General features: G+C 40.9%; 1 protein-coding gene across 1 annotated transcript; it reads right to left on the minus strand.

Moving 5' to 3' along the window:
- Positions 1-4,130: 4,130 nt before the first annotated feature.
- LOC115785189 (nucleolar transcription factor 1-like) lies at positions 4,131-8,780 on the minus strand. The gene is given in 24 exon segments (XM_030736681.1): positions 4,131-4,383; positions 4,475-4,585; positions 4,709-4,762; positions 4,887-4,934; positions 5,022-5,188; positions 5,191-5,210; positions 5,300-5,388; positions 5,473-5,490; positions 5,492-5,599; positions 5,682-5,828; positions 5,945-6,091; positions 6,561-6,643; positions 6,646-6,670; positions 6,783-6,823; positions 6,897-6,972; positions 6,974-7,058; positions 7,153-7,286; positions 7,390-7,500; positions 7,597-7,723; positions 7,836-7,900; positions 7,988-8,146; positions 8,243-8,326; positions 8,430-8,603; positions 8,769-8,780. Coding segments are annotated over 24 exon segments (2,211 nt in total). The 3' UTR covers positions 4,131-4,257.
- Between the last annotated feature and the right edge of the window lie 4,530 nt (positions 8,781-13,310).

Genomic DNA, 13,310 nt, shown 5'->3' on the forward strand with positions numbered 1-13,310 from the left:
TAAACAACCTCACCAACGACTAGCTAACGTTATTAGAAACTAAACGCGGGTGATGACAGTTGCCTAAGAAAATTAACTCCGGCTAGTATCACCTTTTATGGTTTATATTTGCTGCCTCTACTTCTCTCCTAATTTGGGCTGAAGGAAAGGCCTTTGTAGCGTTCGAATACTAAGAAACAATGTAGCGACGTTAGGTGTGTTTTAATTTCAAACTGTTTCCTCTTACCCTGTCATGCCGAAAACTCAGCCTGAACCGGGCAGTTTCTCTGCGGGAGGCGACATGACCGAGTCCATCCACATAAAACACGTTAGCAGGAGGCCCGGTCTTCAGCTACAGCCATCGTAATATCCCTGGTAAAACAAAAAGCTCGCTAAAAGTGTCTGCTGTCGCAGGTGTCGGTTAGCAACACTGACGTTACGAACGAGGAGGCCGACAAAGCGCGACAGAAATGTAAAGCAGCGGACTTCCGGTTTAAGCGTTAAAAATAAAAGCTTCACCTGTCGCGTGTCAAGTGAGTTGGTGGAACTCGCCTGAAAGTGAACCAACACACTGGATGTCCACATCGTGGAGGCGTGCAAGAAGATCATTCTGTCATTCAAATGCTTAAGGTTTTGTCAGCATTTAGTGTATCAATGTGCATATTAGAAAAGTGCATCATATTCCATAGGTTAAAAACACGATTTTTTTTGACACTTCTAAATCTCTAAGAAAAACTAACCATCTGAAAGAAATACCATTTTGTTCAACATTTCTTCAACAGCTAAAGACTAGTTACTTATTAGACTGATTTTTTTTTAGAAGATCATTAAAATACTAAACAGTAGACAAAATTATCTCCACATAGACCAGCTACAAATAATCACCTTGAATGCATCTAAAATAAAATAAAAACAGTAGGCCTAAAAGTGGGGAAACCAGAGGTAGGTTCATCACGTTAGTATAACTGTACTGAAAAGCGCATATAGGAACATCCAAACATGTAAACACTAAATATAATTGCAAATATGTATATATTTAGGTCTGTAAGCACATTTTATAAACCAAAGGAAATATGAGTTTACCCCTAAACATGACATAACTTTGAAACACAGATGAGTGCAGAGGAAACTCTGACTTGTTATTTTAAAGGAGCCTCCTGGCATTTTATTATAATTTGTTTTGAAAACCAAAACCATCCTGCATTAAAATAATAATAAATAAATAAATCACTGCTTGGAAATTTGTGACGTATTTAAGGCCATTCTGATACTTTTATTTTGAAGGTAAAGTTTTGGTGTTTCCGCTGTTACAGGGGAATTTGACATCTACCTTTTAGTTCAGACATCAATAATGAACGCTAGATTTTCGCTCTTTATCTACAATCAGTTTGTATAGCCTGAGCGGCTGAATGAGGTCACCACTACCACGAGGTATGCTAAATGACCGAAAGTTTGGGACAAGCTGAACATTACAGCAGCATGGAATTGCTCAACTCTAATTCCAGCTATTTAAAAACCAACAAGATTTTGGAAGATGCCAAAAGGGATTTTCCCCATTCCAACTATGTTGGGTGAAGAGTTTATCTCATAGGTGTTGGTTCAAGTCACGGGTTCTCTGCAGGCCATTTTTCCATTCACCAAAGCAATGCATCATCTGACATGATGAGGTCTTGTGGGGGATCCTGCTTTTACCATGTTGTATCAAGGTCAGGATTTGGTCACATGCATCAGATGTCCTACAGGACCTTTTTACTGCGTAGACATTACCAAAAATTTCTTGATCGATTGATTTTTTGTGATCCGTGTGCTCTCAGCTTATAAAAAAACAAAACAAAACATGCTTTAAACTGTTAAAGATCATTTATTTGCCCAAATACTTGAACTACAAGGACATAAGAACACCCTCAGCTATAAAAACATCAAACTCTGTCAATTTGTCAGCAGTACAAACTTGTAAAGCTTTGCTGTCTTAGATATCTCTATAAACCGACATAAGGGAGAGAAGAAACAACTAAAACAGGCGAATTTAACCAAAAATTCTCCCCGTGAGTGAAAGACTCACTGGCCTTAGAAACCACAGATGAGGGCTTGCCAAATAAAAGTACTAACAAAACAATAAGCACTTGATACAAAAACAGTATTTACAGAAAATTACAGTTTTTTTTTTCTTTCTTAACCCCAAGTCCACCGGCAACTCAGTTCCCTAAATCCCTTTTACAAACTTCCATCATTCAACAGAAGCAATCGCTTTCCTTTGCGTTTCCCTCCCCCAGTTATTTAAATAGTCCACGCTGGTTTTATTTCAGTCTTTGATGAGATTCATAATGATCAAAATAAACCCATTACTAACAGATCATTAATAGTTGCCATGTACTTTGTCTGGAGACCCAAAATGACAGTCATGTATAACCATTTTCAGGTATTCAACCGCAAAGACCTTTGGAGAAAAAAAAAAATAAAAAAAAGATTTAACAATATCTACATTCATGGTGTTGGTATGATGTCCCCGCACAGGCACATACATGTACACTGCTGTCACATCGTGGTATGCAAAAAAAAAAACAGCACACATTAAAGCAAAGAAACACGCAAACACCCTCATATATACAAAGTTCTGTGCACACATGCACACAAACTCACACAGAGGGACTGATTTACATTAAGTGCACACTTTTTTTTTTTTTTTTTTGGGATAAGCATCAGAACAGAACCCATGTGGATTACAGTCAATAACATTAAAACTTGGAAATAAAAATGGACCGATCCATTCAGCTCAACACCCACAACGGGTCCAGATAGATCAAAACACAACTGCTCACAATTAAAAAAAACTAGTAGCAAATTACAGTTGAACTGTAAATGAAAGAAAACAGTTCTGAGAAAAAAGTAAGCATGTACGACGTGTTCTTTAAAAAAAAAAAAAGTCAGACTGAGCTTTAAACATGGACACGTTATTCCAAATGTTAATTATGAACGGCTCAATTAACTGAGTCAGTAAGAACTGTTAAGACTGATCAGCTAAAACACGTCAGTTTTGATAAACTATATTTCTCAATAACACACACACGACAATGTGTAGTGTCCTGCAAAGTATTCAATCCCCCCTCAACCCGGACTTTGATATTTTATACCGGAACCATCGTGGCTAATCAGGTTTTATGACACGAATGACTTTTATGTCCAAGTTAAACCAGCAGAAACCTATTTAACTAAGTACATGTATTATATTAACATCATGTTCTTGTATCTGGAAGCCCAAACAACAAAAAACAGTCTTGTTTTTTAGATCTGTGCTTAGTTTAGATCAAACATTCCCTCACACAGGTTTAGATGAGATCCATCACACTTCTGTGTTGAAAAGCTTTACAACCCCCCCCCCCCAAAAAATAAAAATAAATCACTGCTGGGTGCAGTCAGTTCATTTCCATTAAATGTTGCGGTGTTTCCTTATACCCTGCTGAGTGTGAAAAGGTCCAATAACAATTTTTTTAAATGATGTAAAGCAATAAAACATGAAAAGTCCAAGGATTGAATACTTTATAGGCAATGTATATTTCAAATGAAAAACATGGGTATGTAACAAACTCTTAAATTCTCCAGCAACAGAAAGACATTCATAATGGCTTAATTTTTTTTTTTCCTGAAAAAATACCACTTCTTTAAGAACAAAATCATAAAATCTACATCATAAGTTGAGGACAATACAACAACGTTGTGGGGGGAAAAAAAAATTTTTTTAAAGGAAATGTTTTGTTGAGTGCAATTTTCCAGTACCCCGCATACCCCCTGCCCACCCCCCAGGTGACCCACCGTACTGTGTTCTTTGGCTCAGCCGGTTCACAACTCATGCCACCTGTCCTTAACTAATCATCAAAATAACAAAAATAAAAGACGTAGGGGGTAATCAGTTACCCAGCACATTAAAACTCTAACCTTAAACCACTGAAGCTGCAAATCAAGATTGAAACCAGTGCAGAAATGTTCACGACATCACCAAACCAGTGGGATGCTGTTTTTGGCATTCTGTCAGCGGCCCCTGCTGTGAGATGACGATCACACTGGGGATGGAATTAAACTGATTTCGGAGATAGGGGCAGGATCTCTCCTTGAGTACAGATCATCAACGCAGCAACATGAAGTGGGTGAGTGTGTGAAATGGATGAAGCAATGCAGGGGCTCCCTCTGGTGGCGGGAGGAGAACAGGGTTGGCACAGTGGCAGAGCTCCCTGGACTCTTGGCTCAGCTCAGCGCTGCTCAGTTTGTCAACGATGGCCCGTTTCAGTCTGAATCAGAGTCTGATGACCCCTGCGAGTTCGACTCACTGCTGCTGTCCTCCGACTTGTTCTCCTTGTCGTCTGCCTCATCGCCATCTTCGTCGTCTTCATCGTCGTCCTCGGCCTCCTTCTTTAAACCAGAACAAAAGAAAACAGATTCAGCACGAGCTCAAACCATTTGCTGTCGCTCTCCCCTGCATATCAGCAAAGATGTCACTCACATCTTCATCGTCCTCGTCGTCGTCATCCTCCTCACTGGAAGAGTCACCCTCGGAGGAAGCCTTCTCCTGCTCATCATCATCATCATCGTCATCATCGTCCTCCTCCGTATCCTGCAAGAAGTTATTTTTGTCTCCCTTCAGATAAGGCTGCTAACATGAGTATATAAATGTAAAGGTTACACCCAGCAGACGGATGAGTTCCATTACAGTAAAACAACCAAAGTCAGTACTCACAGATTTCTTGGACTTTGCTTTGGGGCCTCCTGGTTTTGCTGTACTTCTTCTTTTCTGAAGGATTATTGGAAATAATCAATCATTCAAAATGCCAAAGACATACTACAATTTTAAAGCGCTTCAGTACATTTCTCCTGTTGTGAATGGTTAGCTGTAACAACGCAAAAGTACTCCTTACTTGTGAATTGTATTCTTTGTAAGTGTTTCTCTCTTGTGAAGATAAACTCTGTGGAAAGATGGAAACGCATGTTAGATTTCTCCAAGGTGTCAGAAACATCTTGCATCCCGGAAACATCTGTCAAGGCCTTCTTACAGCGAGCCACTGTTCCAGCTGGACTTTGTACTGCCTCTGCTTCTCCTCAGCAATCTTCTTGTAGCGGTCCTTTTCCTTCAGTGGTAACCTCTGCCAGCGGCTGCCGATCTCAGCCATCCGCTCTTTCATCGGGAGGTGATTCAGCTCTCCGTTGGACAGCATCTCTGGGAGAATTTCTGATATCCATTTCTAGAGAGTCAAAAATCAGATGAGGAAAATGTCACGGTTCTCACTGGTTAAATCAGACGGCGCAGATGAGCCGGAGGTCACAAACTTACGACGGTGGTTTCTTGGGTTCACCCTCAAACTTCATTTTCTTCCCTGAGGCAATGGCAGCAGCAGGTGAGCGCATCTCACTCACTTCCCTCTGTTAAGGACAGGTAAGTCAACATTAGCTCTCACTGGTGTCGTATAGAAATATGGCAGATTTTACTGAGATTGCCCCTCTGACCTCGTATCTTTTCTGGTCCCTCTGCTGCTTTTTTGATCCACATAATTTTCTCTTTTTTCTCCCATGGTGCTCCAGGTTCCTTCCATTGCTTCTGTGCCTTTGGCCGGTCGTTTCTGCAAAGCACACACTTGCATTAAATCCACTTCACTTTGCCAGCTACAGCACTGCACAGCCTCCTATTCAGGAGAACTTCTAGGAGTGGTGCATACCTTAAATCTGGCCAGGTAGTCTCCTATAACACTCTGCTGCCAGATGTCTTGTGCAGTTTTGGGCGGATCTGGAAGACGACTGCGATCCTCCTTTTCCTTCTTCTCGGACTCGGCCTTCAGTACTGTTTCTAAGCGTTTATATTTCTCCTAAAAGACAACCAGAACATCATGAGACATGTTCAAAAATCCAGCTTTCAGAAAACTCTGTCACTTTGATCCAGTCTACTGATGTGGCATCTCTCTGCTACATAAACCAACATTACCTTCTTCTTATCCGGCAGCTCATTCCACATGCGTGCAAGGAGTCTTGTGAGCTCACTGTCAGAAAGGTCTGGCCGCTCCTGCTGCAGTTTGGGACGTTTCTCCTCAGCAAATATGAACATGGCTGAAATGGGTCTTTTTGGGTTTCTCTGGATTGGCCCTGCGCAATGTACAAGAGAATCTCAGTAAAGCATACAAAGTATCAAAGTAAACAGATGTAATAGCTTCTGTCTGAATAATTATGCACAAAGAAATCTGCACTGCCTTAAAAAACAACAACAAAAAAAAAAAAAACAGCAGATGCATTTAATATTAAAAAGCTTCTTTCAGATGTTCCCTTATTCACGAGGGGGTGCCAGAGCAGATGAATTTGCATATTTGCTTTGGCACAGATTGTGACACCGGATGCCCTTCCTGGTGCAACCCTCCCATGGATCTGTGTCGTTCCCTGGTCTCAACCAGGGATCTTTGCGTGTTACGTGAATATGTTAACCACCATATATCAGAAAATAACATGGAAAATCTGACTCAAGCATATCTTGCATTACTACGCTTGCAAGTCATGTTGTTCTTATAAACTGCATCATATTATCAAAGCTTCTGTATTCTCACGCTTACCTTTGCTTTAGAGCTTTTCTTTTTAGACGCGGGACTATTGGCTCCGCCACCCTTCTTAAAACCGACCTTATCCTCACCAAGACCCGCTGCTGCTCTTCCTCCGATATACTCTACAGGTGTCAGCATAGCAAATAAATCACACATAAAAACACTTCCAGTAAAAAGTATAACTCATAAAAAGGCAGAGGGATGGCTACAACATATAAACAATGTAAGACTTACACTGAGAAATCTGTTCATCTCAATTTCATACTCTTTTTTTTCTCTGAAAAGACACAAATATGACAGTTTAGACAAACTTAAAGGCTTTAAATTTGATTTTCAAAACTATGTGACTTCATGATTATCAAGTCACCTGCTCGCAGCGTTTTTGGTAGGCGTCCTTCTCGTGCTGCTTCAGCAGCTTCCATCGGCTGGCTACACATCACCATGCGCTCTGTGCTGGGAACGTCCTTCATGCTCGACATGAGCTCCGCACAGAACATCGAGTAACCGTTTCTGAAAGCATTCAAACACCACGTGTTACACCTGAATATCTCACAGGGCAGTGACCTACACAATCAGACACTTCAGGTGTGTAGCCGGGACTCACGGAGGCGGTTTGTCAGGTCGGCCGTCAGATTTGTCCTTCAGGTGTCGCTCTGCCTTAGTCAGGGTGGACTTAACAATGTCCTCCTGGGTCATGTTTAACTCTGGGTGCTGTTGGATGTATTCCCGCATTGTCTCCTGGAAGATTGCAAAAACAAAAAAAAAAAAAACAACCCACATTTAAAAGCCCTTACATTTTATCATTGCTATAAAAACAATCGCACACTCAATCTCATCTCACCTCATACTGCTTCTGCTGTTCCAGGGACTTGCCGATCCATTTGAGCCTCTTTTTGTCGGGAAGCTGTGTCCACTGTTTGCTAAGATTATCTTTAATGTCTTTGGTGGTTGCCTGGAGTCAGACACACACACACACACACAAAAAAGTTAACATCTCTGAAAGAGGCTAAGAGGTTGCGTTCTGTATGTTGAGAATGACTAAGCTCACATCAGGGTGCAGCTTGAGGAAGGCCTTCTTCTCATGGTTGTACCACAACTGCTGGGGTGTCTTGGGCTTCTCTGGTACATTTGATCCTTTCTTGGTCATGCTCTCCACCAGGTCTGGATGTTCTTCCCTGTTTCCGCATCATAAGAAAAATATTTAAACACAGGTATTTTGCTTTATGATAATGCATGGGAAGGCTTATTTTACCTTGTGTGCTACTTTTCAAAAAGTCATCAACTTACCTGAATTTCATCATGCTTTGCACAAATACTTCCTTGTCTCTTAAGAAGTCGTCAACATATTTTTTCTGTAAGAAAACATTATTGTTCTTAGAATATTTAAAGCTTAAAAAAAAAAAAAAGTATAAGTCAAAACTGTTTTGTTTGTCTCTGACTAACCTTCTTTTATCAGGCAGCTCCCTGTACTTCTTGGAGAGGATTTTAGTAAGGTCTAGGTTGCTCATCTCAGGATGCAGCTTTGCGTACTTGGCTCTCTTCTCCATAAAGAAACGGAAGTATGGAGTCAAAGGCTTCTTGGGGAAATCTGGGTGTTTCTGTGGGAGGAAAAGTGGGTGAAATTACTTAAACCTTAAACTTCACCAACACACCTGGCTGTCCATAAATTTAGTAAAATACTGATTTTGACTCACCTTTATTTTCTTGCCCTTGTAGGGGTTCTTTATGTAGTCTTGAGCATCAAATATCAATTCTGTCAGGGTCCTGAATTTACGAATCTGCATTTGGCAGGAAACAAAGCATACAGAAACTCAGCAGATGACTAAATTTGACTTAACAGAGAAAACTGACTTGGGAGGAAATCAATACACATGAACTCACCTCTTTAGAGACCTCCTGCCATTTCTGCTTGCACATCTCTGCTGTGTAGGAATTGAAGGCAACTTTCTGCCAGTCGAGGTGGGACTCTGATGTTTTGTATTTAGTCAGGTCTTTCGGTGGAAGGGCCACTTTCATGGCCTCCAGCAGTTTTAAAAGGTCATCCTGCGCCCAACACTGTGACAATGTAAAAAGAGACGTAAAAAAAAAAAAAAAAAAATCACAAAAGGGAAAAATAAAAAAAAAAAAAAAAAAGATCCATCCAAATGTCTGCCAAGTAATAAGTGGCCTTTTGTGTATCTTAGAGTATTCTGACAAAAAAAAAAAAATACCCCAAAAAACGAATCTATCCATATGGCAACTTTAAGTGTCTAAATCATATATTGTATTTTCATTGCCAGAATTCTTACAGGAACAACTATTAATCAAATGTAAAAATATTGACTTAATATATGAGGTTATGAAAACAGCTGTTGCAAATCCCACCTTGGTCTTGTGTTGCTGCCTCCATTTCACCATTCATTTGTGGTTGTTCTGTCTTGGATCTGCAATAGAAACAAAAATCACATCATTAAACCTATCTTATATATTAACTTCAATCAAGAACCAAACAGCAATCTATAATATACAGATTCATGTTTATTACCTTTAATCAGAAAGAGTCGCATTCGTTAAAACAGTAATTAATGTTATTCTCTCTTATTTATATAACTAAGGTTAATTACTAAATAAAGTGGTTAGTCCGTAAAATAAAAGGTAATACTGATGATTCAAAGTCGTTAAATTTAAATTTGGCTCGACATAATGGTTTATGTTCATTACACCGCCCCTTAACGTTTACGCTACATGGTGAGACATAGGCTATTGCTTGTGACGGCTTCAAATCTCAAATAACACTGCGGAGGGCTTCAACTAGCACATCTAGCTACGACAACAGGAGTCTCCGTCGAGCAAATTTTGCCAACCGGAATTTGGCGTATTAGTACTGTCCTTATTCCACAACAAAAGTATCGTGGACACACAGGAGCGACCATTTTCTCGCTTGGTCCGCTCGGTAATGGAGGATTTTCTGTCGGAGCGGAGGTTGGGGAGGATCCACGGAAGGAGGAAACGAATGGACGTGGACGGAACAGGCAGCTGTAGGCGACCAGCTGACCACGGACGAGGGATCTGCTTTCGGTCTCCGAGAAAGGGGAATGGTAGCTTGGAAGCACTGCAGCCAAATACGCCACTCGGCAAAGGCGCCTCATCACCGTCTAGCTCCGCCACGCAAACCTATAATCTTCTGCTCTAACGTTTACTGAGACAGGAGCGAGGAAATGGAAATAAGATTGGTTTATAGCAAATAAATGTGTTTTAAGGTTATCTGCAGGCCATTTTATTCGTGGTTTAGGCGTTTAACGTGGGATTTGCCAGCAAAATCCAGAGCATTCTTTAGCGAGGCGTAACCGAGAGGCGCTCCAATGATGGCGGCTGCTCGTTGTTCATCTTGTCCTTGATGGCCCCAGCTCACTGTGATGCCCACCGTGTGACCTAGCTACACTGAAAAGATCGATTTCACCATTTATGTAACTAAAGAACCGCCACAAAAACTGTTAGAACATAAAATTTGATATTAAATAATTACAATATGGGTGATAAATCGGGGTGCCGAGGTTTTAACACGAGCAAAGACGATTTGACATCAAAAATGCGGCTTAAATTAGACAATTTCTTTAAATATTATTAGCTATACCGTTTTATAAATGTTATTTAATACGAGGCTACAAGCTTGTTGGCATCTAAGAGCAATTTCGTGTCCAGGAGAGTAGACCTGGACTACATTAACGTTAGCTGCTGTTTACAACAAATAATTTAAAATCACATAATGGTTTTTATTTAGCTAGCATTAAATTAAAGGCAGCTAGTTTTACAGTGGGCACCGCAGAGGGATTAATAACAAGTTTTAACAAATCGTAAAAATGCCCGACGTAAGTGAAATAACGTGGTGGTTGGCTGGAAAGACTTGCGGAGGCGCAGGAAGAAAGAAGAAAATGGAAAATATTTTTTAACAGCCAAACATTATCGCATCGACCAGATTTTATAATCAGTTTTAACGGTACCTGCTTACAGTTCCGGTCGCAGGATTGTAGCGTTAAACTGCATCTAAAATCGTTAGCTAAAGCTCCGAGGAAACATGTTAACAACCGCGGCTGAGTAGCTTCTCTGGCGCGACAAACAGCTCCAGGTCCGCCATGCTTCAGCTCTGCTCTACAAGGAAACCTACCGTGACAAGGTCCAATGGCGCACTGCACACACAGAGAAACGGAGCTTAAAACTAAAGCCAGGGCGTCTCAGACTCGCTTCCCTCGATCCAAAAGCGCATAAGCGAGGGCAAAAAGGCGGGTTCTCCGAGCTCGGTCGTCGGAGGTTCTGGGCTAGCCAGTGAGAGAGAGGGGGGAGAGAGAGGGCGAGTCTCTGCACGGTGAGATATTAAACTGAGATCCCTGATGGCTAACCGAGAGAGGCGGCTGGCTGTTCCGCCAACAGCCGCATGGAGGTCTCGGCGCGGAAACCACCGTTTATTCTCCTACGCAAATACCCCCTTTACATCATAAACAGTCGAGTTTCGATGAAAGAATCAGCTCAAAAGAGTGGGTTTTGTGTGTTATTTTAGAAAAATAACACGTTTTACCTCCGGGTCTTACATCCAGTTTCTTCCCCGCTGTTTGGGACAAGAAATTCGGGTATGGCCGACCTCGTCTGTACCCTGCCACCGTCGGTTTATTTCGCCACTACAAAGAGGCTACCGACCGAGGCGCGTTACGAGAACACAAAAGCAAATGTTAAATCTATATTTATCGCGTTTTGGTGTATTTTTTGAAGGTTGTTTATCGCGTCCGCGTAGTGTATAATGAAACCGAGCGGCTGTTGTGTTGGCTTACCTGTCTCTCAGCGTGAGCCTCGGCGTCGCTGTGGAGGAAGAAGGGGAGGGTTGAACGATAGCCAGCACTGCGCCGTCGGTCCTGGGCTCCAGTCCCCGCAGAGATGGTCCTTCCCCCCCGCCTCCATCTCACTCGCCGTCTCCCTCCACTCAGCGCGCAGCAGCTCGTCTCTCTCCATCCAACCATTTCGCTACGCCGATACCTCGACATTTTTTTTCCGATCTAGCACCGTTCAGTTTGAATGCAACCGAGGGCGATTAGTTTTACTCCCGCAGGCCGACCCTGTCACATTTGCAGCCGAAGTTTGCACCTCCGAGTACTTTATCAAGTCACCGAGAGTGCAATGAAAGCCAGCGTTATGCAGGTGATTGTAAAAATGTATGCAACCGGATAATTTCACGTTCTCCTTTCAGTGTTTATATCGAAAGCAAACAAAACTTTAATTTTTTTACTTATGAATGTTAGACTTCTACATAAACTATAACTAAGTAAAATATTTATAAAGCAGAATCCGCCCCGTTTCTCACTGCTCCTAACCTCTTTTTATAAATTGTAAGCGGCTGTATGACAGCTTCATTTTGGTCCCGCATGTTTTGCTTTTCAACTCCACCTTGTGTGTTTGTGGGCGGAACCCCCGGCCATCCAATCCAGGCAGTCCGATTCAGGGAAAACAAATGACTTTCAGGCCCTCGGCCTAGTTAAACCGTGTTGCGTTTTCTTAGTGTGGGAAAAACGGGTATCTTTGCAAGAGACTCGAGTTCAGACAAATAAAGATGTTCTTATATAGAATTGATCTAACGTCACAAGATGTCACAGTAAACAAACACGCAGAGCTGCTTGTAAAGAGACCAGGGCATTTAGGCAGTTACACAGTGTTGTGTGCAAAGTTGTTAAAACTTACAATTAGTAATTTACTCCTTTCCTGCAGTGTTCAGTTCCCCAAAGTCTTTGTTTCTCAGTGCATTGAGAAATGCACTCTGTTGTCAATTGATGGTAAAAGTGGCATCATGAAATAAAATTACATTAAGTATGTATTTTGCAACTTCATGGTTTTGTATTTTGTGTTGTATCTCTATGTATGATGTGACATGTCACTGGTTTTTGTGTAACGTCTTTGTATTACTGAGTCATCTAATCTAAACAGACATTACCAGTCTCAGAAAGAAAGCAGTATGCTGTTTAATGGGGACCCTCTAGATAATTATTATATTCAAGACTAAGTGTGGTGAGTACATCAACCGGATCCTTCAGATAGCAAAAGGACTTTGAACTTTACTTGAAATCTTTGAAGGCAGCATGCAGCTGAGTGGGAGATATGCTCACAACCTCTCCTCTTACTTGCAGAATAAATTAAGAATAAAATGTCGACATGTGACATATTGTGTTTATTAATGCACTTCTGAAAACATGCACTTTAAGGTTGTCTTTATTTTTTTTTTAATAAAGTGAAATTCATAGCATGTACAGTGTTTTGCACACAAATGTGATGGGCAGCATAAAAAGCACAAGAAAAATGTACATAGTTTTACCTGATTATGTCATCAGTATACCAATCAATTCAAACAATAAGATCTCATCATCAACTATCTACCTAACACTGCACATCCCATTCTAGAATCACAAAGCAATTAAACACTTAAAATCAGCACATTCACATTCTACATAAGCCAGATGAACAGAAAAGACTAAACTGTTGCATAAACAATACACAAAATAAATGAGGAAAACTCAAGAAACAACTTCAAACTTTTTTTTTTTTTTTTTTTTTTTTTTTGGAATCATCTGATACTGTATGGACAAAAGGCACATTATTCATGCACATCTAAAGAGCTGATAATCAAATTTCCTTTAAAGTAAGATAAAATTACATTATTATAACATGGGCAGAACTACAATGTAACTGCACTTTTGTAACATTTAAGCCAAACTGGGACTGAGCACTGAAAGAAAATAATATAAA

This window comes from Archocentrus centrarchus, chromosome 8, assembly GCF_007364275.1.
Source record: "Archocentrus centrarchus isolate MPI-CPG fArcCen1 chromosome 8, fArcCen1, whole genome shotgun sequence".
In the NCBI taxonomy this organism is placed as follows: domain Eukaryota; kingdom Metazoa; phylum Chordata; class Actinopteri; order Cichliformes; family Cichlidae; genus Archocentrus; species Archocentrus centrarchus.